Raw genomic sequence first — 23,525 nt, 5'->3', positions numbered from 1 at the left:
AAACACTGTTGTTGGTTCATGTTAACTCACGATGCATTAACTAATGATAACGAGTATGAATTTTGATTTTAAAAAAGGCATTGGTAAATGTTGAACTATGATTAATAAATGCTGTACAAGTATTGTTCATATTCAGATGCATTTACTAATGAATTGTAAAGTGTGAACGAGACGATTAATAAAATGTAAAGAGCAATTGCCGTGTTATGCAGGTGACATTTGCAGTAAAAACACAGAGAACGTACGGTTGAAGTCAAAATTATTTGCTCTCATGTAGAAGTTAAATGTAAAATATATATATTTTCCAAGTATTGCTTAACAGATAGGGCTCTATTTTGATGGTCCATGCGCAGAGCGCAAATCGCAGGGCGCAAACGCTTTCAGGGCGTGTCAGAACGCATTTTTGCTAATTTAAGGACGGAAAAATCCGCTTTGGGCCATGGTGCATGGTCTAAAAGGGTTGAGATTATTTTCTTAATGAGTTATAGGTGTGTTTTGAGAATAAACCAATGAGAGTCTCATCTCCCATTCCCTTTAAGAGCCAGCTGCGTCGCGCCATAAGCGCGTTTTGACGTAAAGTAAGTTCACTTTCGCTTTTGCGCTCGTGGATAGGGAAACCTTTACACACAGACATCAATTAGTCTATAAATAAATACATTTAGTTTGTTAAGCGCAAAGATTTGTTTCAAAACTATTTCTAAATTCAGTTCTAATTTCCAGCAAACGAATAAATGAACAATAATAACAAAATGTGCTCAAAAACCTGAGTTATATCCTAAAACACATGCTGTGCCCCATATGGTCTAAAACCTGACAGGTGGGCAAATCTAAGCTTGTTTTTAATAAAACAAATATAAATATGGATATAATAAATAATACTGCTGATAATAATAACATTATACAAAAGCAAATTGAATGAACTGAAAAAGCCTCCCGAGATGAAGAAAGTAAGGCAGTGGTTTTTAAATCTTCATGTAGGCCAGAAATTAATATGTTTTGTAATATTTTAATCATTTATATTTATATCCTGCATATATCCTTATATATATATATATATATATATATATATATATATATATATATATATATATATATATATATAAATATATATATCCTTAGGATATTATATATTTATATATTTTTCATATGTAAAGATATTTGCGTATTGCTCTACATCTTGTGTGTAGTGTGTAAGCCAGGTGCACTTTGCGCCAGACAATAGACCGACTTTGTTCTGGTCTAAAGATCAGACTTTTTACAGTTTCTCAAAATAGCAACGCACCAAAACACGCCTGCTTTTTTAGACCAGAACGCCAATGGGCGCACATTTGAGCGCAAATGCATTTGCTATTTAAACAGTGTGGCGCAACACCTCAAAATGACCCTTGCGCCAAGCTAAAAGTAGCAAAAGAGTATTGCGCTGCGCCTTGCGCCACATTGCGCCGGGTGTATGATAGTATGATATTTTTGTCTTGTGACCGTGTATAATTAAATAGCTGTTGTAAAGATACCGGCTTTTATAGTGAATAAGCATTTTTTTAGACTAGCAAAACAAATAGTCTTGTTTTAAGAAAAAATATGCCAAAATATAGTAAGTTTTTCCTTAAAACAAGCTAAATAATCTGCCAATGTAGTAAGCAAAATAATCAAACTTTGAATTAAAAACAAAATTATTTAGTTTTTGCTGATTATTTAGCTTGTTTTAATTTAAAAAAAATCCACATTTTTGGCATATTATTTCTTTAAAAAAAAACATCAACAATTTTTTTCTTGTCTTCTAAACGTTTAGACATTTGGACTAGAAACAAGATAAAAACTCCAGCATTTGTGGCAGTGAAGCCTCCACAACCTAAGAAAATGTTTCGCTATTTTAGTGAAAACTTGCATTTGCTAACATGAAGAAACAATAAACAATTCATTTATTACAGTATTTGTTCAAGTTAGTTCATGAAAGTACAGTTGTTTATTGTTGGTTCATGTTAATGCACAGCGCATTAATTAATGAGTTTGAATAAAGCAAAACAAACAGTCTTGTTTTACGAAACAATATGACCAAATCAACTGAGTTTTTCCTTAAAACAAGCAAAATAATCTGCCATTAGAGGGAGCAAAATAATCAAACTTCAAAATAAAAACAAAATAATTTAGCTTACTCATTATTGCAGATTATTTAATGAAAAACTCACATAATGTTGACATATTATTTCCTAAAACAAGACAGTATTGTTTGCTTGTCTAGAAAAAGCTTCTTGATTTAAGAGTTTTTAGATATTTGAACAAGAAACAAAAACAAAATTTCAATTTTTCTGGCATTTGCGCCTCCACAAACAACCTGAAAAAAGGTTTCGCTATTTTACTGCAGACTTTATTTCCTTCATGGCAAGCTTGGCATTTGCATGCACTAGCTCCACAAAGCATTGATGAGAGAGAAGCGACTCAAACTAAATAGTTTTACAGCACTCAACTAGCCATTACAATGTTGTCCACCATAAAAAAGGCTTGCGTAAACATCCTTCCTGCGCTATTAGTCTAGACTGAAATATGCAGCACCTCTGACAACACAATAATTAATGTCACCACACATGGAGTTCCTGTCCAACATGTTTATTTAGATCACCATAGTGAGCATCCGTCCACACAAATCAGGCGATGCTACAACAAAATGATATTGTTGAGGATAAACCATTGTTTAGTAGCTATATACTCCTTTAATTGTGCTGTCAATCAGTGCTCTAGAGATCAATCCTTTCCCTGAAATCACTCATCTAAACGAGGGCAACATGGTAGCTCAGTGGTTAGAACTGTGGCCTCACAGCAAGAAAGTCACTGGTTCAAGTCCCAGCTGGGTCAGTTGTCATTTCTGTGTGGAGTTTGCATGTTATCCCCGTTTCCTCCGGGTGCTCCGGTTTCTCCCAAAGTCCAAACACATGCGCTATATATTGGATGAACTAAATTGACTGTAGTATATGAGTGTGTGTGTGAGAGAATGAGTGTGTATGGGTGTTTCCCAGTACTGGGTTGCAGATGAAAGGGAATCCGCTGCATAAAACATATGCTGGAATAATTGGTGGTTCATTCCGCTCTGGCGACCCCTAACAAAAAAAGGGACTTAGCCAAAGGAAAACTAATGAATGAATGATCTAAACGTGATTCCACAAGTATTTACCGTGTTTAATGCCAGAGCATGAACGCAGCCACAGGAAAAACATGTGGTAACCATGTTTACAGTCAATAATGAGTAATTCAAGATTACACTGCAATAAATGCTTTTCTTACTTGGAGTTTAAGTCTTGCTTCAAGTCTAAATATTTAAAAATTCTTAAATTAAGAAGCATTTCACAGAGAAGTAAATAATGTTTTGTTTTCTGAAATAATGCATAAAAATTTGATGAGTTTTTCCCTGAAAACAAGCAATCTACCAATGGGGTAAGTGAAAGAATCTTGTTTGCAAAATAAGTAGTAAAATCCCTTGAAATAAGTTGTTATATTTTTGCTTGTTAATTTCGCTTCGCTTAATTTCCGTAGCAAACAAGCTTCTACTGACAAAAACTCTACGAAAACTAAATAAATATTAAGTAATGATGACGACAACTGCAATTCAAATATGCTGATATTTTTTGTAGACTAATAAAAACGAGACGGGAATGTGATTGAGGGATGTTTTATATGTAATACATTATCATTTGCCAGTCAAATATCATCATTACTTATTTAATCAGAGCTATATCTAAGCACCAACTACTGTAACACCAACTACAAGAGTAAAGCTTGCTAGGCTGCAAAGTGGACTATTTTAAGCCCTTTCAAAGATTGAATAGGTTGAAACTGTTCAAGAGACTGGTTAAAAGACTAATATTTTACCACTTTAAAATAAAGTGTTGGCAAAATAATCCTGCATTTTCAGTAGGCTGCTGTTCTTACATGTGGATAATTTTACTTATTACTTATGATATAAATAAACAATGCATATCTAATTTTTGGTCTTCAATGGAAAGGTTATATTTTGATGACACTGTTTTGTTTAATTTTAAGTTTTGTATAAATAAATGTATACTACATTTTAATTAAACAACACAAATTAAACCAAATATATTGCAGTCAACTAAATCTAGAGTAGATTTATTCAACTTGACTAATCAACCATTCAGAAGACTAAAATTAAAATGGAATTAATCGACTAAAACTAAATCAAAATTTGCTGTCTAAATTAACACTGTTGCTTACCATATTGGCAAACTCTAACTCTAAACTTTAATTTGACTTATTAAAACAGTATTTTTGCTTGTCTAAAAAATTCTTTGTGATCTAAATTTGAGATATTTTACTTAAATAAAATCTGTAAATTAGCAGTTATTTGTATTTTGTGATTCGTGCTTTTATCCATGCTTTGTATCTTTGTTTATTTCTGTTTTTGCATTGCATTATAGCAGCTTGCTCTTCTTTTCATCAACTTTTAACCTTAAAAAGTTTTAAAAGGTGACTTTTATGAACACTTTTAATAGTTTGCAGTGAAATATGGTCTGAGTTGGTGTTGTATGTTACACTACAAAAACCTTATAATAAAGTGCCAGTACAATTTCTGTAATTTTACAGACTTATTTCTTTATATATTATTTTTTATACGCCATATTATGTATTTCAAACTACTAAAATGTCGATAAAAGTCGCTTTGTTAAACCGCAGAGTTGAATTTTCAACATCTAAAGTGAACAGAGCAGAGATCAACATCCCATAATGCAATTCACCACCGCAGATAAACACTTGTGAATCACTAAATACAGAAAGTGTTAATTAACAGATATTTTTTAGTGTAGAAATAAGACAAAATGCAAAGAGGACTAAGACTAAATCAAAATTTGCTGTCAAAATGAACCCTGTTGCTTTTCATATTGGTAGATTATTTTGCTAGTTTTATGAAAAAAAATCTGTAACTCAAAATCTCAACTTTAATTTGAGTTTTAAGAACAACATTTTAACTTGTCTAGAAAATACTTCTTGACCTAATTTTGAGATATCTCACTGTAAAAAAATCCGTAAATTAGCAGTTTTCTGTATTTTGTGATTCATGCTTTTATTTAAGCGTTGTATCATTGTTTATTTCAGTTTTTGCATTGCATTCTGGGAGCTTGATCTTTTTTTTCAATGATTTTTAACCCTGAAAAGTTTGAAAAATTGTCTTTTATGAACATTTTTAATAGTTTAACTTGCTATATTGTCTGGGTTGGTGTTGTATTTATTTTTTATTTATTTAGTTTGGACTTATCTCTATGTATATTATTTCTTATATGTTATATTATGCATTTCAAACGACTAAGATGTCAATAAAAGTCACTTTCTTTAACTGCAAAGTTAAATTTCAACATCTAAAGTGAACAGAGCAGAGATCAACATCCCATAATTCAATTCACCACCGCAAATAAACACTTGTGAATCACTAAATACAGAAAGTGTTAGTTAACAGATGTTTTTACCAGCCTGATCTCACGAGGAAACGTAAATAGTGTAGAAATAAGACAAAATGCACTGAAAATCTCGGGGTTTAGAATGTTAAATTAAGGAAACGACTGGCATTTTAGCATGAAATAAAATTGAATTTTAGTCAGAGGACTAAGACTAAATCAAAATTTGCTGTCAAAATGAACCCTGTTGCTTTTCATATTGGTAGATTATTTTGCTAGTTTTATAGAAAATCTGTAACTCAAAATCTCAACTTTAATTTGAGTTTTAAAAACAACATTTTAACTTGTCTAGAAAATACTTCTTGATCTAATTTTGAGATATCTCATGGTAAAAAAATCCGTAAATTAGCAGTTTTCTGTATTTTGTGATTCATGCTTTTATTTAAGCGTTGTATCTTTATTTATTTATGTTTTTGCATTGCATTCTGGGTGCTTGATCTTTTTTTTTCAATGATTTTTAACCCTGAAAAGTTTGAAAAATTGTCTTTTATGAACATTTTTAATAGTTTAACTTGCTATATTGTCTGGGTTGGTGTTGTATTTATTTTTTATTTATTTTGCTTGGACTTATGTCTCTGTATATTATTTCTTATATGTTATATTATGCATTTCAAACGACTAAGATGTCAATAAAAGTCACTTTCTTTAACTGCAAAGTTAAATTTCAACATCTAAAGTGAACAGAGCAGAGATCAACATCCCATAATGCAATTCACAACCGCAGATAAACACTTGTGAAACACTAAATACAGAAAGTGTTAGTTAACAGATATTTTTACCAGCCTGATCTCACGAGGAAACGTAAATAGTGTAGAAATAAGACAAAATGCACTGAAAAGCTCTCGGTTTAGAATGTTAAATTAAATCGATTGGCATTTCAGCATCCCCAAAGCTCTAACTTTAAGCAGTTAAGTCAAAGTTATACAGACTACGCTTGGACTTTGCTTGATTTGGGATGGCAGTGGTCTACCCTACTTTCCGTTGGGAAGTGATGATAAATGAATGAGTAAGGCTCAGTGTGTGTGATGATATTTCCCGCTGAGTGTGTGTGGTTGATCCTGGCACAGGTTCTGCTCCCGTTTCCAGGTTAATTGCTCTCCATTACCGCGTGGAGCTTAAATGTGATGCCTGCATCCAAAACCATCGCCGCAAGAGTTTTATGTCCTCATCTCCTAGTTTTTTCATAATTCAATGTCTACAATGCTGGCCAACCTCTTTGGTCACAAGTTTGACAGTTTTTGACTGAGTTGCAACAAACTTAGCACTACAAAAAAACGAAAGCTTTCCAGTGGTCCTTAAAGGGGTAGTTCACCCAGAAATTCATATTCTGTAATGATTCTCATCATCCTTTACTTGTTTCAAACCTCCATTTCTTGTTAAACACAAAAGAAGATATTTTGAAAAATGTGAGAAACCTGTAGTATTTGTTTTTCCTACTGTAGGTGTTCAGTATTCAACAGAAGAAACAAACTCAGGAGGTTTTGGAACCACTTAGGTAAACAGTGAGTACATTTTAATTTGGGGTGAACTGTCCCTTTAAGTTTTAAACAAAAAAATAAAATAAAATAATTATTCACTCATTTTCCTTCGGCTTAGTTTAGTTTTGGCTTGGGGTTGCCACAGCGGAATGAACCACCAACTATTCTGGCATATGTTTTATGCAGCGGATGCCCTTCCAGCCACAACCCAGTACTGGGAAATGAATTGACATATCTTTTTTTGTCATTCAGATAAGTGTAATAGTGTTTTAAAACACTAAAACATCCTTTAAACACTTTAAAAAGTAATTTGATGAACTTTAAATGGCATAATTAATGCAAAACTATTGCAACATGAGCTTCCTTTTCCGTGTACACTGATAAAATTGATTAAATATAAATATTTGTCTTTATTAGTTCATCAAAAAACATCAACATGGGATACTATAATTTGATAAAAACTACTAAATAACTTATGCTGAGTTAACATGCAGTAATCATCGCATATAATTGAACCGTATCAGAACAAAACTTCCAATTAAGTGCTAAGTTTAGATGTGTCTTAATAACATGTATGAAATATATACTTTTATCCTTATTAGTTCATCAAACATGAACATACTTCACTTCATTCTTACAGAAACAAAAACTTTTAAGACTGTAATAAACATAGCAAATCGCAAATAAACCCAATAATGCAACCGTATCTGAACACAACTTCTAAAGCAGAGACCACGTTTGAAGTTTACTGACTTTAATAAATCGTCTACTTGTGTATAAGAGCAGCTGTGAGATCGCAGTGAGTTTTCCGTACCTCCAGAATCGACGCGGCCATCCCGGAGGAAGCAGTCCAGTGAGGGTCAATCCAAAAGCGGGAGAGGAGAGCTGGCGGTCCGCGGAGTCTGAAACAAATACCGTCAAAAACAGGAGCGACGGCTCTATGAGGAGCAGAGAAAAGAGGAGACCCGCCTCCTGATGAACTGAGAGAGAGAGAGAGAGAGAGAGAGAGAGAGAGAGAGAGAGAGAGAGAGAGAGAGAGAGAGAGAGACCTACAGTGAACTTATATTGACAATTGTTTGTGGGGTTTGATTCTTGGGGTTTTCGTTTCATAATTAAATATTGTAATGAGCTGTTCCACAGCTGCATTATAGGAAACGTTTAGAGTTGATTCATGTGCTATATTAGTTTGGATGTTTTCGTTATAAAGGTTATGTGTGTGTGTGTTTGTGCTTCAATGGTTTAAGCTCAATGTTTCCTTGGTTAGTAAAATATTGGCCATTATCGAGGGTTGTGTGCACCCCGGTGGTACAGTATGGTTGTGTTTTGTGCTCGGAATAAAAGGCCAGATAATGCTGTCTCATGGTTACTCTGTCAGACACTCGTGCGGTGTATTGGTCTCGAGTGTTCAACCTGCTGGCTTTCTAAATAGAAGACAGCTGTGTGCTATAGTTGCTAGCACCCCGCTAGTCGCTTAGATTAGCCATACGTAGTTTAAACTCATACGTTCAAAGTAGCCAAAGACAAAGGATGGGGTTCTAGAAAAAGTATGCATCGTTTTTACAGATCACCTATACATGTAGGCCTATCTGTTATTACATTTCTTGAAGCAACAAAAAGTCGATCAGACAACTCAAAAAACGCTGTCGAACAGAAATCACGTGACGAATATCCCAACCACCACAGCCACCGATCACCGGAATAGAAATTTTAATAAGCTCATATGATAATATGATTGATTTACGCGTCAAGGATATGTCACAAAAAGTAGGCTGCTACTTTTTTGTTAACAACTTCTGAATGTTAGACAAAAAAACTGTAATAAAAACAACATACTAACCTAGCAGGACTCACAAGCGTCATAAGAATTACAGTTGAAGTCAGAATTATTAGCCCCCCTGAATTATTAGCGCCCATTTATTTTTTTCCCTGATTTCTGTTTAATGGAGGGAAGATTGTTTCAGCACATTTCTAAGCATTATAGTTTTAATAACTCATCTCTAATAACTGATTTATTTTATCTTTGCCATGATGACAGCACATTATATTAGACTAGATATCTTTCAAGACACTTCTATACAGCTTAAAGTGACATTTAAAGGCTTAACTAGGTTAATTAGGTTAACTAGGCAGGTTAGGGTATTAGGCAAGGTACTGTAAAACGATGGTTTGTTCTGTAGACTATTGAAAACAATTTTAGGATTAAGGGGGTAATAATTTTGTCCCAAAATTGTTTTTTAAAAAAAATTAAAACTGCTTTTATTCTAGTTGAAATAAAACAAATAAGACTTTCTCCAGAAGAAAAAATATTATCAGACACACTGTAAAAATGTCCTTGCTCTGTTAAACATCATTTGGGAAATATTAAAAAAAGAAAAAGAAAATCAAAAAGGGGCTAATAATTCTGACTTCAACTGCATTAGTCATTTAGCAGACACTTTTATCCACAGCGACTTACAAATGAGGACAAGGAAGCAATTTACACAACTGTAAGAGCAACAATGAATAAATGCTGTAGGTAGGTTTCAGGTATGTAAAGTGTAAGATGCAAAACATTAGTAAATTCATTTATTTATATATTTTTATGAACAAATGTAAGCAGTTATGCATGTTTGTTTCCCCTAAAGCTCAAAATGGCCCACACTATTTTTGGTAATGCTGAAAGATTGTAATTTTATTAACATTGATCAAATATGAAGGCAAAACAACAGACATATCAATCAATCAATCAATCAATCAATCAATCAATCAATCTATCAATCAATCAATCAATCAATCAATCAATCAATCAATCAATCAATCAATCTATCTATCTATCTATCTATCTATCTATCTATCTATCTATCTATCTATCTATCTATCTATCTATCTACAAACTGGAAATGTTTTTTACATCTTAAAAAAGACATGAGTGATGTGATGCTGTGATGTGTGCAGGAACCATTTTGGTTCCCCAAAAGACCTTTTAATTACAGTTCTAAAAAAATAAAAATAAAACTTTTTGTTGCTTAATTTAAGAACATTTTCATACTCAAAATACCCATTTCCCACTATAAAGCCTCTTTTAAAACCTTCGACGTTAAAGGTTCTTTGTGAAACCATCAGTTAACACTGATTAGTAATTAAACTATAGTGGATTGAAATTTACGGCTAGAATTATTTATTTAGTAACAGAGCTTATTTGACAGAGATAATAATAATAATAATGACAAAAAACTATTCATTATTGCACACAAAATGTTTTTTTGATCAAATTTGATAGTCATAATATCATAATATGTATTAATATAATACATTTCAAAAGGTACACATTAAATGTATGTCATTACCTACAAAAAGTTAATCATACTGTGATATCCAACAGATGCAGAGCAGAAAGAATATAACCAGGCAATTTAAATTATAAAAAGTTAAGACAATTTCAATCATATGATCATTAAAAAGCCAACAAAATGACAAACCCATTAAAAGACTATCTAAAAGGGGTAAATTATGTCTTTTGTGTTCTGAAACCTCTGGAAAATATAACAAATGGATAAAAGTCAGAGATGGTTTATTCAAACCTCTGTAACGCAAAACATGCAAGTTAATTATGCGTGTAATTACTGTACATCTACTGTATACGTTTTCAATTGGTAGCAATAAAATCACAGTTCATCCAAAACGTATTGTAGATTAACTAAAGTGATTTCTTCTCAATTTCAATCTCATGTATTTTATTTAGACACTGGTGTAAACTGTAGTTCCCAATTAATGTAAGCAGCAATTAGTAATTCTCTGAACAACACTCTTACCTTTAGTAAAACTCTCAACATCTGAACTTCTGCTTTAAAATAAAAACGGATTATTTACACATTTTCTTGCTTAGATTAATGATTTATTTTACTTTCAGCAATAAATGTTTCCCAGTAGACAAAATAAAGTGTATAAATGTATCCCGATCATCCTTCAGTACATGCTGCATTTTTCCTTATATTAGTATCATGTAAAAATTATATAGAAATAATTTGCAGGACAAAAAGTCCATTATACTACAATTCACAACGATTTACTGTGGTAAAAACTAAATTGGTTTTCATTACAGTTTATCTGTAGAAACTATAACATAACTATAGGAAATGAAAATATCTCCCTTATTTCATAAGGACTGCTTCAACATTAGCTAGCTTTAGTAAGATTTTAAAAACTCATCTTTTTAATACTGCATTTTTAGATTCTTGATCATCCTAATGTGTTTATGTTTTTTCTGTGTTGAATGTCCTTGTATTTTATTGCATGTTTAATTTCTCTGTTGTTTTTGGGTTTTACAAAAACACATTATAAATAAAATGTATTGTTATTGTTATTATTAATATTGTCAAAAATACTACAGTAAACAATGCATTGTGCATCACTATAATATCAAATAAATTAAATAAAGGGAACACAAACAACACAATGTAGCTGCAAGTGTTCTCTTTATATTTTTTGCATATACAGTTGAAGTCTAGTTTATTAGCCCCCGTTCCCCCCCCCCCCCAATTTCTGTTTAATGGAGAAGACTTTTTCAACACTAATAATATTGGATAATAATATTGAGCTTAAATGGTATTTAAAAAAATAAAACAAATAAGACTTTCTCCAGAAGAAAAAATGTTATCAGACATACTGTGAAAATTTTCTTGCTCTGTTAAACATAATTTGGGAAATATTAAAAAGAATAAAATAAAATATAAAAATTATATATAGATACACTTTGTGTGTGTATTTTTTATTTCATTAATAAACAACTTTTTATTTAATTCATTTGATATAAATGCAAAATAACAATAAAAAAGTACTGAAATTTTAATTTAATTTTATTTGTCTGTTTAACCGCTGCATAAAAACCTATGACAAAGTAGTTGGCAGTTCATTCTGCTGTGGCGACCCATGATAAATCAGGAACTAAGCCAAAGGAAAATGAATGAATGAATGAACCTTATATTCACAAGTATATATCATGTAAAATTATCTGAAAGTTATTTTTCTTTCTAATACAAATATACAACACATTCGGAAAGTATTGCTAGCGCTTTACTTCATCCACATTTGTTTATGTTAAAGTCTTATTCCAAAATGGATTAAATTAATGTATTTCCTCAACATTCTACACACAATCCCCCATAATGACAATGTGGAAAAAAAGAGTTTTTGAAATTGTTGCATATTTATTAAATATAAATGACAGTACATCAGCATTCACAGCCTTTGGCGTGAAGATCTAACTGAGCTCAGGTACATTCTGTTTCCACTGATCATTCTGGAGATGCTTCAGCTGATTGGACATGATCTGAAAAGGCTACACCTGTCTATATATGGCCCCAGGGTTGACAGTGCATGCCGAAGCACAAACCAAGCATGAAGACAAAGGAATTGTCTGTAGACCTGTGAGACAGGATTGTCTCGAGGCACAAGGCTGGGGAAGGTGACAGAAACATTTCTGCTGCTCTGAAAGTTCCAATGAGCACAGCGGCCTCCATCATCCGTAAGTGGAAGATGTTTAACCACCAGGACTCTTCCTAGAGCTGGCCGGCCATCTAAGCTGAGTGATTGGAGGAGAAGGGCCTTAGTCAGGGATATCCACCAACCAACCTGACCCAATCCACCAACCATGCATCTGTATGGTAAAGTGGCCAGACGGAAGACACTCCCCGCCTGGAGTTTGCCAAAAGGCATTTGAAGAACTCTCAGACTATAAGAAACTAAATTCTCTGGTTTGATGAGACTGAAATTGAACTCTTAGCAGTGAACGCCAGGCGTTATGTTTGGAGAAAAGCAGGCAGCGCTCATCACCAGGCAAACAGCACCCCTACAGTGAAGCATGGTGGTGTTGGCATCATGCTGTGGGGATGTTTTTAAGCAGCTATGGAGTGGCTTCACAACAACTCAGTGAATGTCCTTGAGTGGCCCAGCCAGAGTCCAGACCTAAATCCTATTAAACATCTCTGGAGAGATCTGAAATGTACACCGTCGCCTCCCATCCAACCTGATAGAGCTTGAGAGGTGCTGCAAAGAGGAATGGGCAAAAATTCCCAAAGACAGCTGTACCAAGCTTGTAGCATCATATTCAACAAGACTTGAGGCTGTAATCACTGCCAAGAAGGCATCAACAAAGTATTAAGCAAAGGCTGTGAACACTGATGTACATGTGATTCTTCCAACCCAGGCTCATTGTGAAAACCCCGCCGACGTTTCTGGAGCCGGGAGGTACGTATTTGTGTAGTTTTTGTTTTCGCAAATCCGCAAAAAGCCGCTGTGCCGCGCTTTTTCGCATCTCGAACGCCTCTCTAGAGTGTGCGCCGTTCGCGCCTGAGCTGTTCTTGTGCGAAAAGCTGCCGGAGGTTGCTGTCGAGCGACCGTCTGTCCGATTGACGGACTGAATGACTGAACGATCGACTGGACGGCCGGCCAATTGGCCAACCCAGCCACCCTCCTCCTTCTTCCCTAAACCCAGGGGACGATTTACAAAAGCCGTCCAGAAAAAAAAAAAAAAAAGCAAAAGCCCTCGTCCGATTTTGACCGCATTTTCAGATCTTGCCGCGTTCTTGCCCCGCCTTTAAACTCGTCTGCTTTTATTTTTTGGATTCTGTTTTTCATCTTACCTGATTTCTGGAACCGCTCTTCCCCGGACTCGAACCCGGTCGTCGCCGCCGCCGCCGGCTCCTCCTCCTCCAGGCCTCCGCTCCACCGACGTAACACTTATTTTTAACAAATTGCAACAATTTCAAAAACGATTTTCTCACATTGTCATTATGGGGGATTGTGTGTAGAATGTTGAGGACATCAATCAATTTAATCCATTTTGGAATAAGACTGTAACATAAAGGGCCCTATCATACACCCGGCGCAATGTGGCGCAAGACGCGGCGCAATAGTCTTTTGCTAGTTTCAGCTTGGCGCAAGAGTCGTTTAAAAGCAAATGCATTAGCCCTCATATGTGCGCCCATAGGCGTTCTGCTCTTAAAAGGAAGGCGTTCTGAGGCGGACCGCTGGTGCGTTGCTATTTTGAGAAACTATAATAGATTTTTCATTAGACCAAAACAAACCCGGTCTAAACTCCAGCGCAGAGTTGCGCCTCGCTTACACACTGCTTAATACGCACAAGAGAGCAATAGGCAAATATCTTTACATATGAAGAAATGTAAATATTAAGGATATATATAGGATATAATAAGAATTGATATAGGATATAAATATAAAGGATTAAAATATTACAAAACATATTATTTTCTAGCCTACATAAATATGAAAAATCACTGCTTTTATGTCTTCTTCATCTCGGGAGGCTTTTTCAGTTCATTCATAACGATTAGCTTTTGTATAATGTTATTATTATTAGCAGTATTATTTATTATATCCATATTTATATTTGTTTTATTAAAAACAAGCTTAGATTTGTCCACCTGTCAGGTTTTAGACCATATGGGCACAGCATGTGTTTTAGGATTTAACTCAGGTTTTTGAGCACACTTTGTTATTATTGTTCATTTATTCGTTTGCTGGAAATTAGAACTGAATTTAGAAATAGTTTTGAAACAAATATTTGCGCTTAACAAACAAAAGTATTTATTTATAGACTAATTGATGTCTGTGAGTAAAGGTTTCCCTATCCAAGAGCGAAAGTGAAAGTGATCCATTATCTCTCATTCTCACGCAGTAGATGCTCTGTTTAACAGTTTTCTGTTAATAAACTGTTAACTGTTTACTTGTGAAATGCTCAGTTTTTCCACTTAGACTTACTTTGCGTTCTGTAAATAGCGAATGCACTCTTGGCGTGACGCAGCTGACTCTTAAAGGGAATGGGAGATGAGACTCTGATTGGTTTATTCTCAAAACACACCTATAACTCATTAAGAAAATAAACTCAACCCTTTTAGATCATGCGCCACGGCGCAAAGCAGATTTTCCCGTCCTTAAATTAGCAAAAATGCGCTCTGACACGCCCTAAAAGCGTTTGCGCCCTGCGTTTTGCGCTCTGTGCATGGACCGTCAAAATAGAGCCCTAAAAAATGTGGAAAGAGAAGCGCTATCAATACTTTCCAGATGCAATGTACACCTTCTTATATATTTTATTAGTATATATAGTGTCATTAATTGAATATACATCATCATATTGCAGTGCCCCAATATTTTATTTTTATATTTAGAAACATTTATAAAATTCTTAACACTGTCTGACCAAATCAAGCATACCAACCTCATATTAACCGCACATAAACCTTTGCTTTTTGTCAACATTTTTAATGCTAAAGTATGCCATTTCCAAACACACACACACACACACAAACACATGCTGCACTCATACACCAAAGTCCTCAGCGGTACGAGTCTCGCTCTGGCTTTACAGACATCCATCAAGTGAATAAACAGTTGGAGAAGCCTTCCGACAGCCCATCTCGGTTTTGAGTGTCCTTGTGGGTGTTGCTTTTTTCCAAAATGAGGGGAGAGAAGATTAAAATTGTTTTCAAAAATAAACATGTAATTTCATTCTTTATTTTCTCCCTCAATTACAAGGCATGGTCAGAGCAAGCTTGTAGTTTGTGAGAGTTTGGCCCTTACAGTAACACACAGACTATATTTAGCAGTCTGCTCTTCAACTGACCCTGCGTCTGCGCACAAACACACACATATACACACACAATCAGCCAACGCATTAATTTCTGCAATCACCGTATATTGGACTGCGCTGGCTAATTAGATTGGTGCCATAGGGGGCAGTGTTATTTCTAAGGGCATGAATCACGCGGCTGTCCCAAATACGCTAGGAAAGACCACACAGTGATTTATTGGCAGATTTCAATGTTAGATTAGATCATTTCTGGACATCTTAGCAGCCTTTTAATCCACAATCCTATTTAAATAAAGCAGTAAGCTCACTGATGTCTGCTGGATTTTGCTTATGAGGTCTTCATCTTTCGTTTAACAACTTTTAACCTCAGAAAGTTGGAAAAAGTGACTTTTATTATGATTTTTAATAGTGTAAAGTCCTGTATTGTCTGGGATGGTGTTGTATATTACTCTACAAACACCTTGTAATAAACACACACACACACATATATATATATATATATATATATATATATATATATATATATATATATATATATATATATACATATATATATATACACACACACACACACACATATATATACACATATATACACACACACATATACACACACACACACACACACACATATATATATATATATATATATATATAWTTTTTTTTTTTTTTTAATTAATTAATTATTATAATTTTTTTCATATTTAAGTCTTATTTTCCTATTACTTTGGATACATTTTTAATATCTGTGAGATGATGTTACGTGAAAAATGTATGTAATATTAATGTCTGTCCACATAAAACTGTCAAATGTTGTTCATCTAAACTCATACTTTGTCTACCATAATCAGAATCCAGCCCTAAATCAAGTATAGCATTCTTCAAAATATCTTCTTTTGTGTTCAACAAACAAAATAAGCTTGAAACTAGTGTAGAATAACTAATGATCACAGGATTTTGACTTTTGCCTTCATGGTTAGTTAACATCACATGCATTTGAGTAAAATAAATATAGGACACCATCAGAATGACCAGCATAATAAAAAAAAAATACAGTTCAGAAAGGGTGTGCCTTTATAAAAATCTACTGAACACGCAAAGATATAAACCGTGGCTCGCGGTGCCACATGTGGAGGGAACTGCCTTCCCAACGATTTGCATGTGGTTTCCCCATTTGGGCTAATAGCTTTCCTATTTCCCTTTGAGGATCAGAAATCCCACACCCTGAACGGCCTGAAATTGAAAGGAGAGGTGCAGCAGGGGTGTATAAAGAGCCACTGGATGTAAGTAGTTTATTGGGATATCCTTTATCACTCTGAGGAGCTGTAAACGCTTTATCCCCACTAACAGCTTCCTTCAAACGTGCCGCCAAAGCAATCTATAATTAGAGATTTAGTGGGAAACTGAAGGAAAACATGTTGTGTTTTTTATCTTTTCTATTTTGGAGTTTTACATTGAAGCGTCTTCCTCTGGTGGCTGAAGTAATGGGCTGTAAAGGCTCAGTTCATTATTGTGTTAATGAAGGGCGTGTGCGAGAGCTTGCAGATCCACTTATAAAGTGGTTTTCCTAATAATTCACATCAATATACATTCATGTAAATCAGCTGTTCACTGCTTCTGCTTCAAGGTAGTAAAACTGTGGGGCTTTAATGGGCCAGTTCACCAAAACATTATAATTCTGCTTTCATTTACTCAATCATCACTTGCTCACTTTAAGAATTGTGTTAGTTGAGTTTAAAATACAAATATCTTCGGAAACACTTTATAATAAGGTTTATTAGTTAATGCATTTACTAACATGAACTAATCATGAACAACACATGCACAGCATTTATTAATCATAATTGAACATTTACTAATGCATTATTAACATCCAAGTCCACATTAACATTAGTTAGTGCACCATGAGTTAACATGAACTAACAATGAACTACTGTATTTTCATTAACGAACGTTATCTAACATAAAGAAATACAGAAGTAAATGTATTGTTCATTGTTTGTTCATGTTAGTAAATGCATTAATTAACATTACCTAATGAACCTTATTGTAAAGTGTGACCATAACTTCTTATATATTTCCATTTTACATTTAATTAATTCCGTATACATCATAATTTTACAATGCCCTAAAAGTTTATATTAATAATAATAATAATAAGGTCTGTCCACATAAAACCATTCATTTGTTTACTACACTCACTGGCCACTTTATTAGGTACACCCTACTAGTACCGCGTTAGACTCCCTTTCGCATTAAGAACTGCCTTAATCCTTTGTGGCATAGATATAACAAGCTACTGGAAATATTCCTCAGAGATTTTGCTCCATATTGTCATGATAGCATCACACAGTTGCTGCAGATTTGTCGGCTGCACATCCATGATGCCAATCTCCCGCTCCACCACATCCCAAAGCTGCTCTATTGGATTTAGCTCTGGTGACTGTGGAGGTCATTTGAGTACAGTGAACTCATCGTCATGTTCAAGAAACCAGTCTGAGATGATTGAGCTTTATGACATGCTGCGTTATCCTGCTGGAAGTAGCCATCAGAAGATGGAGACACTGTGCTCATAAAGGGATGGACATGGTCAGCAGCAATACTCAGGTAGGCTGTGGCGTTGATGCTCAATTGGTACTAATGGACCCAAAGTGTGCCAAGAAAATCTCCCCCACACCATTACACCACCACCGCCAGCCTGAACCGCTGATACAAGGCAGGATGATCCATGCTTTCATGTTGCTGATGCCAAATTCTGACCCGACCATCCGAATCTGTCAGCAGAAATGGAGACTCAGAGCAGCAACGTTTCTCCAATCTTCTATTGTCCAGTTTTGGTGAGCCTGTGTGAATTGTAGCCTCAGTTTCCTGTTCTTAGCTGACAGGAGCGGCACCCGGTGTGGTCTTCTGCTGCTGTAGCCCATCCGCCTCAAGGTTGGACGTGTTGTGTGTTCAGAGATGCTCTTCTGCAGACCTCGGTTGTAACGAGTGCTTATTTGAGTTACTGTTGCCTTTCTATCAGCTGGAACCAGTCTGGCCATTCTCCTCTGACCTCTAGCATCAACAACGCCCACAGAACTGCCGCTCACTGGATATTTCCTCTTTGTCGGACCATTCTCTGTAAAACCTAGAGATGGTTGTGCGTGAAAATCCCAGTAGATCAGCAGTTTCTATAATACTCAGAGCAGCCCGTCTGGCAGCAACAACCATGCCACATTCAAAGTCACTTAAATCCCCTTTCTTCCCCATTCTGATGCTCGCTCTGAACTGCAGCAGATCGTCTTGACCATGTCTAAATGCATTGAGTTTCTGCCATGTAATTGACTGATTAGAAATTCGTGTCAACAAGAAGTTAGACAGGTGTACCTAATAAAGTGGCCGGTGAGTGTACATTTAATAGGTTAAATGAAATCCAAATTAGTCAAATAAGATCCTTTTCTTAAATATTCAAGCTCATTTAATATACAGTATAAAGCCCTTATAGGCATTTTCTGGAATAACTAACTTTATACCAAACTATACCGTTACTGTAAAATAAACGTTCTCATACTAGGATGTGAAATTTTGGTCACACCGTTCTGCCTTAAATCAAGTGTAGTTTTTTGCAGCCATTCCTTTTTTATATTCATCCAGACTCCTGCGACTGCACCGTTAGCTGAAATATCAGCGTTTTATAGACCTTATATATAAAAGCTAATAGCCTTGCATGATGCATTGTGGAGCAGTTTTGGGTTTTTAAGGTCTATATGCTTTCATCATTAGTCCGTATCAGAGTACAGAGAGGATTTCATTGTGGTTGAATGGGAATCAATGGAATAATTCTCCCTGAATTCCTCTCCGAGCCCGGGACCCTCAGCAAATTAAACTTCTTAATAACGCTGCCACGCAAGGAAAAAGTGAAATGATTAGATGGAAATGTGGTAAGAGGGAGATACAGGGTCAGGGACAAACTCGCCTCACAGCGAGATGGCTTTTTCCAGAGCGTGTGGTCACAAAAACACAGGAATTTCTATGGAAAAATAAGTGAGAACGACTGTCAGATGGGGTAAAACGGGAGAAAAAAACTTAACATAATCTACCTTTCTGCAATAAAATTGGGTCGTGCATTACGCAGGTCATTAACCGAAGACAGTCAAACACTCATGAACTGGATGTAAAGCTGTGTGGGGCCTGAAGGAGCCAGTCTGATCATAACAAAGAGGGCAATTTTATGAATTACTGGTTACTCAGCACTCTAGACTATACTAAACATGGCACCGATACACCGCTACTGCTGCTGTCCGCCTCCGTCAGCTCCACCACAAGTGTCCTCCACTAATCATCAGTTTAACATCACTCATGGACTGACCCAAACACTGCAGCAGCTTTAAGAGCAAACTATGAATGCGAAGAGTATGAAAGGATACGCCGCTTTCGTTTAAAGGAGACCTTTATTATGCACCTTTTATATGGGAAACAAGTCCCTAGAGTGTGTGTAGTGAAGTTTCAGCTCAAAGTAGCACACAGATAATCCTTAATAAGGGTGCTTTCACACCTGCCTTATTTAGTTGGATTGAATCGCACTAGAGTTCGTTTCCCCTTTTGGTGCGGTTGGTTTGGGCAGGTGTGAATGCAGCAATCGTACTCGAATGCGCACCAAAAGCGGACCAAATAAGCGTACAGAGACCTGCTTGAAGAGGTGGTCTCGGTACGCTTTCAAACAAACCCTGGAGCGATTCGTTTGTGGTGAGAATAGGATCCGTACTAAACAGGTCCAACAGCAAAAAGTACTGCGCCTTTTAGACTAATCCAGCTGCCGTAGGCTGATGCGCTGTGCATTATGGGATATGGAGGAAAAATATTTGTTGGCAGCGCTTTACCAAGAGAGAGAGAGAGGGGAAAACATTAGCTGATGGATTGTTGGTAAAATTTCCACAAGATGAGCATGTCGCAGTTTAGCTAAATTAATTCACGCCTCCTCCTGAAGTGACGAGCGATGCATTAAACACTGTTTTCCAGCCGCGGCCACGCTTCATTCTCGAAATGTATAGTTTATCTAAAGCAGGGATACAATCAGTCAGCGCAGTCAGCCCTCCAGAGTAAAAAGCGGCATTTCGTGTCTGCCGGTTTGTTTACCTGAGGAAAACCTCACACAGCGGGATTAGTTGTACAGGGTGTTACAATTAAGCCACACAATGTTGGACACCTTTTAAACGTACAAAATATTTTTTTAAATTTTGAGTGTAATGTTGAGAACTGGGTGATGGAGTGGCACAGTAGGTAGTGCTGTCGCCTCACAGCAAGAAGGTCGCTGGTTCGAACCTCGGCTCAGTTGGCGTTTCTGTGTGGTTTACATGTTCTCCCTGCCTTCGTGTGGGTTTCCTCCGGGTGCTCCGGTTTCCCCCACAGTCCAAACACATGCGGTACAGGTGAATTGGGTAGGCTACACAGGGTATCTGCACATTTTTTAACAGAAAATTTAAGACCTTTTAAGACCTTTTTAAGTCCTCTAAAATGAAAATTTAAGACTTTACCTAAAAAAAAAAAAAAAACAGGAAAATGTTCAGTGTGAACACAGAATGATGTGGTGAAGTATGGCGGCAAATCTATGGCGGCAAATCAATGACAATATAAATCGAGCGCAGCGGTGATGTTTGCGCGCGAGGAGAAGTGAACCGTGAGCAGATTACTTGGTTGACTTGGTTTACTTGTTATCTCTAACGCTATTGGCTACTGTGCCTTTCCGGAAGTTAGCCGGGATTGGACGCAAGTTAAAAGATCATGCCTCTAAATATATATACAATTTGCAAGTCATAATCATAAGAAATTCAATCTCGAGAAACAGTCAAATAATATCCAAAATAATGACTTGCATTCTTGTAACATGACTTTCTGAACCCATTTGATTTGTCCGTGCAGCACTTGTCTGGTTTGTTGTATTTTACTTCATTATTACCACAACAGCAGTGCTCATTATTACACTTGGGGATGATCTTTCTAGGAAATATTGTCTTCAGAAGAGTTTATTTGCGTTTTAGATCTTTATAGATAATTATAATTAATTTATCTTTATAGATAATTGTTAACATTGTTTGTAATATAGATCAGTGTAAAATATATATATCTATATATATATATATTTTTCAATCTCATTTTTAGTTAATGATTGAATAACCTGCATATAAAGACTTCAATCAAAAATGATTAGCCCAATTAAACATAAAAAATACAGTGACAGACATTCAGATGGGTTTTTAATCGCCACCTATTGAGCAACAATTTAATTTCTACAATCTTCGTTTGGCTTTACTCACTATCCATTACATCATTCCACTTCAGAGGCATACAAATACTACTTTCTATACGACAGGCCCACATCTTAAAGGTCACATATGCAGTTGAAGTCAAAATTAGTAGCCCACTTTTTTCTTGTTTTATTTCGGCAAGAATAAAAGCTGTTTGTAATTTTTTAAAACCCATTTTAAGGTCCATATTATTACCCTCTTTAACCTATTTATTTTTTTCGAAAGTCTACAGAACAAACCATCGTTATACAATAACTTGCCCAATTACCCTGCCTAGTTAACCTAGTTAAGCCTTTAAATGTCACTTTAAGCTGTATAGAAGTGTCTTGAAGAATATCTAGTCAAATATTATTTACTGTCATCATGGCAAAGATAAAATAAATCAGTTATTAGAAATGAGTTATTAAAACTATAATGTTTAGAAATGTGTTGAAAAAAATCTTCTCTCCGTTAAATAAAAATTAGGATAAAAATAAACAGGGGGCTATTAATTCAGGCGGGCTAATAATTCTGACTTTAACTGTATAGTGGAATAACAGACTAATGGCAATATATTTACTATAAACCTTTGTACTTTATGCACTGCATGCATGTATAGCCTATTTTGTATACTATTGTCCATCCAATTTATTCTGACTTGTTCTTCACAGAAAATGAGTCAAGGACAATGAATCTTAGAAAAAAAAAGATTTTTGTAAATTTGAACACGTTTAGTTTGAGTTCAGTTTAAATGTAGGTTCTAAACTTCATCAAATGGTTCAAAACACATTTAAAGTCTGAATTATTCGTCCTGATTTAATAGCCCATGTATATTTTCCCCAATTTCTGTTTAATGGAGAGATCTTTTGCCACATGGTATAACTCTCTCTTTCTCTCCGAAATAATAAAGTTTGTTACAGAAATATATCTCATTATTTTGATATGTCATTATATGACTTGGTCATGATGGTAAGAATAGGCATTATTATGAGATTAATTATTACAAAAAATATCTCATTATTGAAAGTAAGTCTCCACCTATTATTACTGAGAAAGTAAGTCTATGTTTCACACTGTGACATTATGATAAGATTTCCTATATATTTATTTAACGGGGAAACTAGCTTACCTGCGTCCAATCCCGGCTAACTTCTGGAAAGGTAGAGTAGCCAATAGCGTTAGAGATAACAAGAAAACCAAGTCCCGCCCTAGGACTCACAAAAATCTAAACTGTTTCGCGCGAGCAGAGAGAAGAACCAGCGAGCGAGCGGAGAGAACTGATCGCGCGCGCGCTGTAGGCATGACCTCGCTCGCGAGAGCGTACATCGTGCGCACAGATGATAATGTGCACGCGCGGGACTTGTTTTCTCGCGCTGGATCAGTTGAGCGCGCGCGTGAAGATCCCCTGTGCGCTCGCGAGCTGTAATTTTCTCGCGTGTAGACCTGTAATCTGCTCACGGTTCACTTCTCCTCACGCGCAAACATCACCGCTGCGCTCGATTTATATTGGCATTGATTTGCCGCCATAAGACGAGTCGGACATGATATTTAAGATCCCACATGAAATTTAAGACCTCCTTATGGAAAATTACAGAATTTAAGACATTTTCAGACCTTAAAAATCGAAAATTTTATTTAAGACATTTTAAGACTTTTTAAGGACCCGCGGGGACCCTGCTACATTGTCCGTAGTGTATGAGTGTGTGTGTGGATGTTTCCCAGAGATGGGTTGCGGCTG

General features: G+C 35.6%; 1 protein-coding gene across 3 annotated transcripts in view; it reads right to left on the bottom strand.

The window, feature by feature from the left end:
• sp7 (Sp7 transcription factor) overlaps window positions 1-23,525 on the bottom strand; it is a 51,331-nt gene that overhangs the window by 15,060 nt on the left and 12,746 nt on the right. Inside the window, exon 1 of one of the 3 annotated variants that reach the window (XR_012407277.1) lies at window positions 7,752-7,853. Coding sequence is in view for 2 of the 3 variants with exons in the window: in NM_212863.2 (NP_998028.1) it covers window positions 7,752-7,772 (21 nt within the window). In the remaining variant the exon portion in view is untranslated. Of the gene's footprint in view, window positions 1-7,751; window positions 7,918-23,525 lie in introns of those variants that run through there. The other 2 variants (NM_212863.2, XM_073952781.1) reach the window with 2 other exon arrangements.

This window comes from Danio rerio, chromosome 6 (genome assembly GCF_049306965.1).
Source record: "Danio rerio strain Tuebingen ecotype United States chromosome 6, GRCz12tu, whole genome shotgun sequence".
Lineage (NCBI taxonomy): Eukaryota > Metazoa > Chordata > Actinopteri > Cypriniformes > Danionidae > Danio > Danio rerio.
Note: the sequence above shows the minus strand (reverse complement) of the source record. Positions and strands in the feature narration are given on the sequence as shown.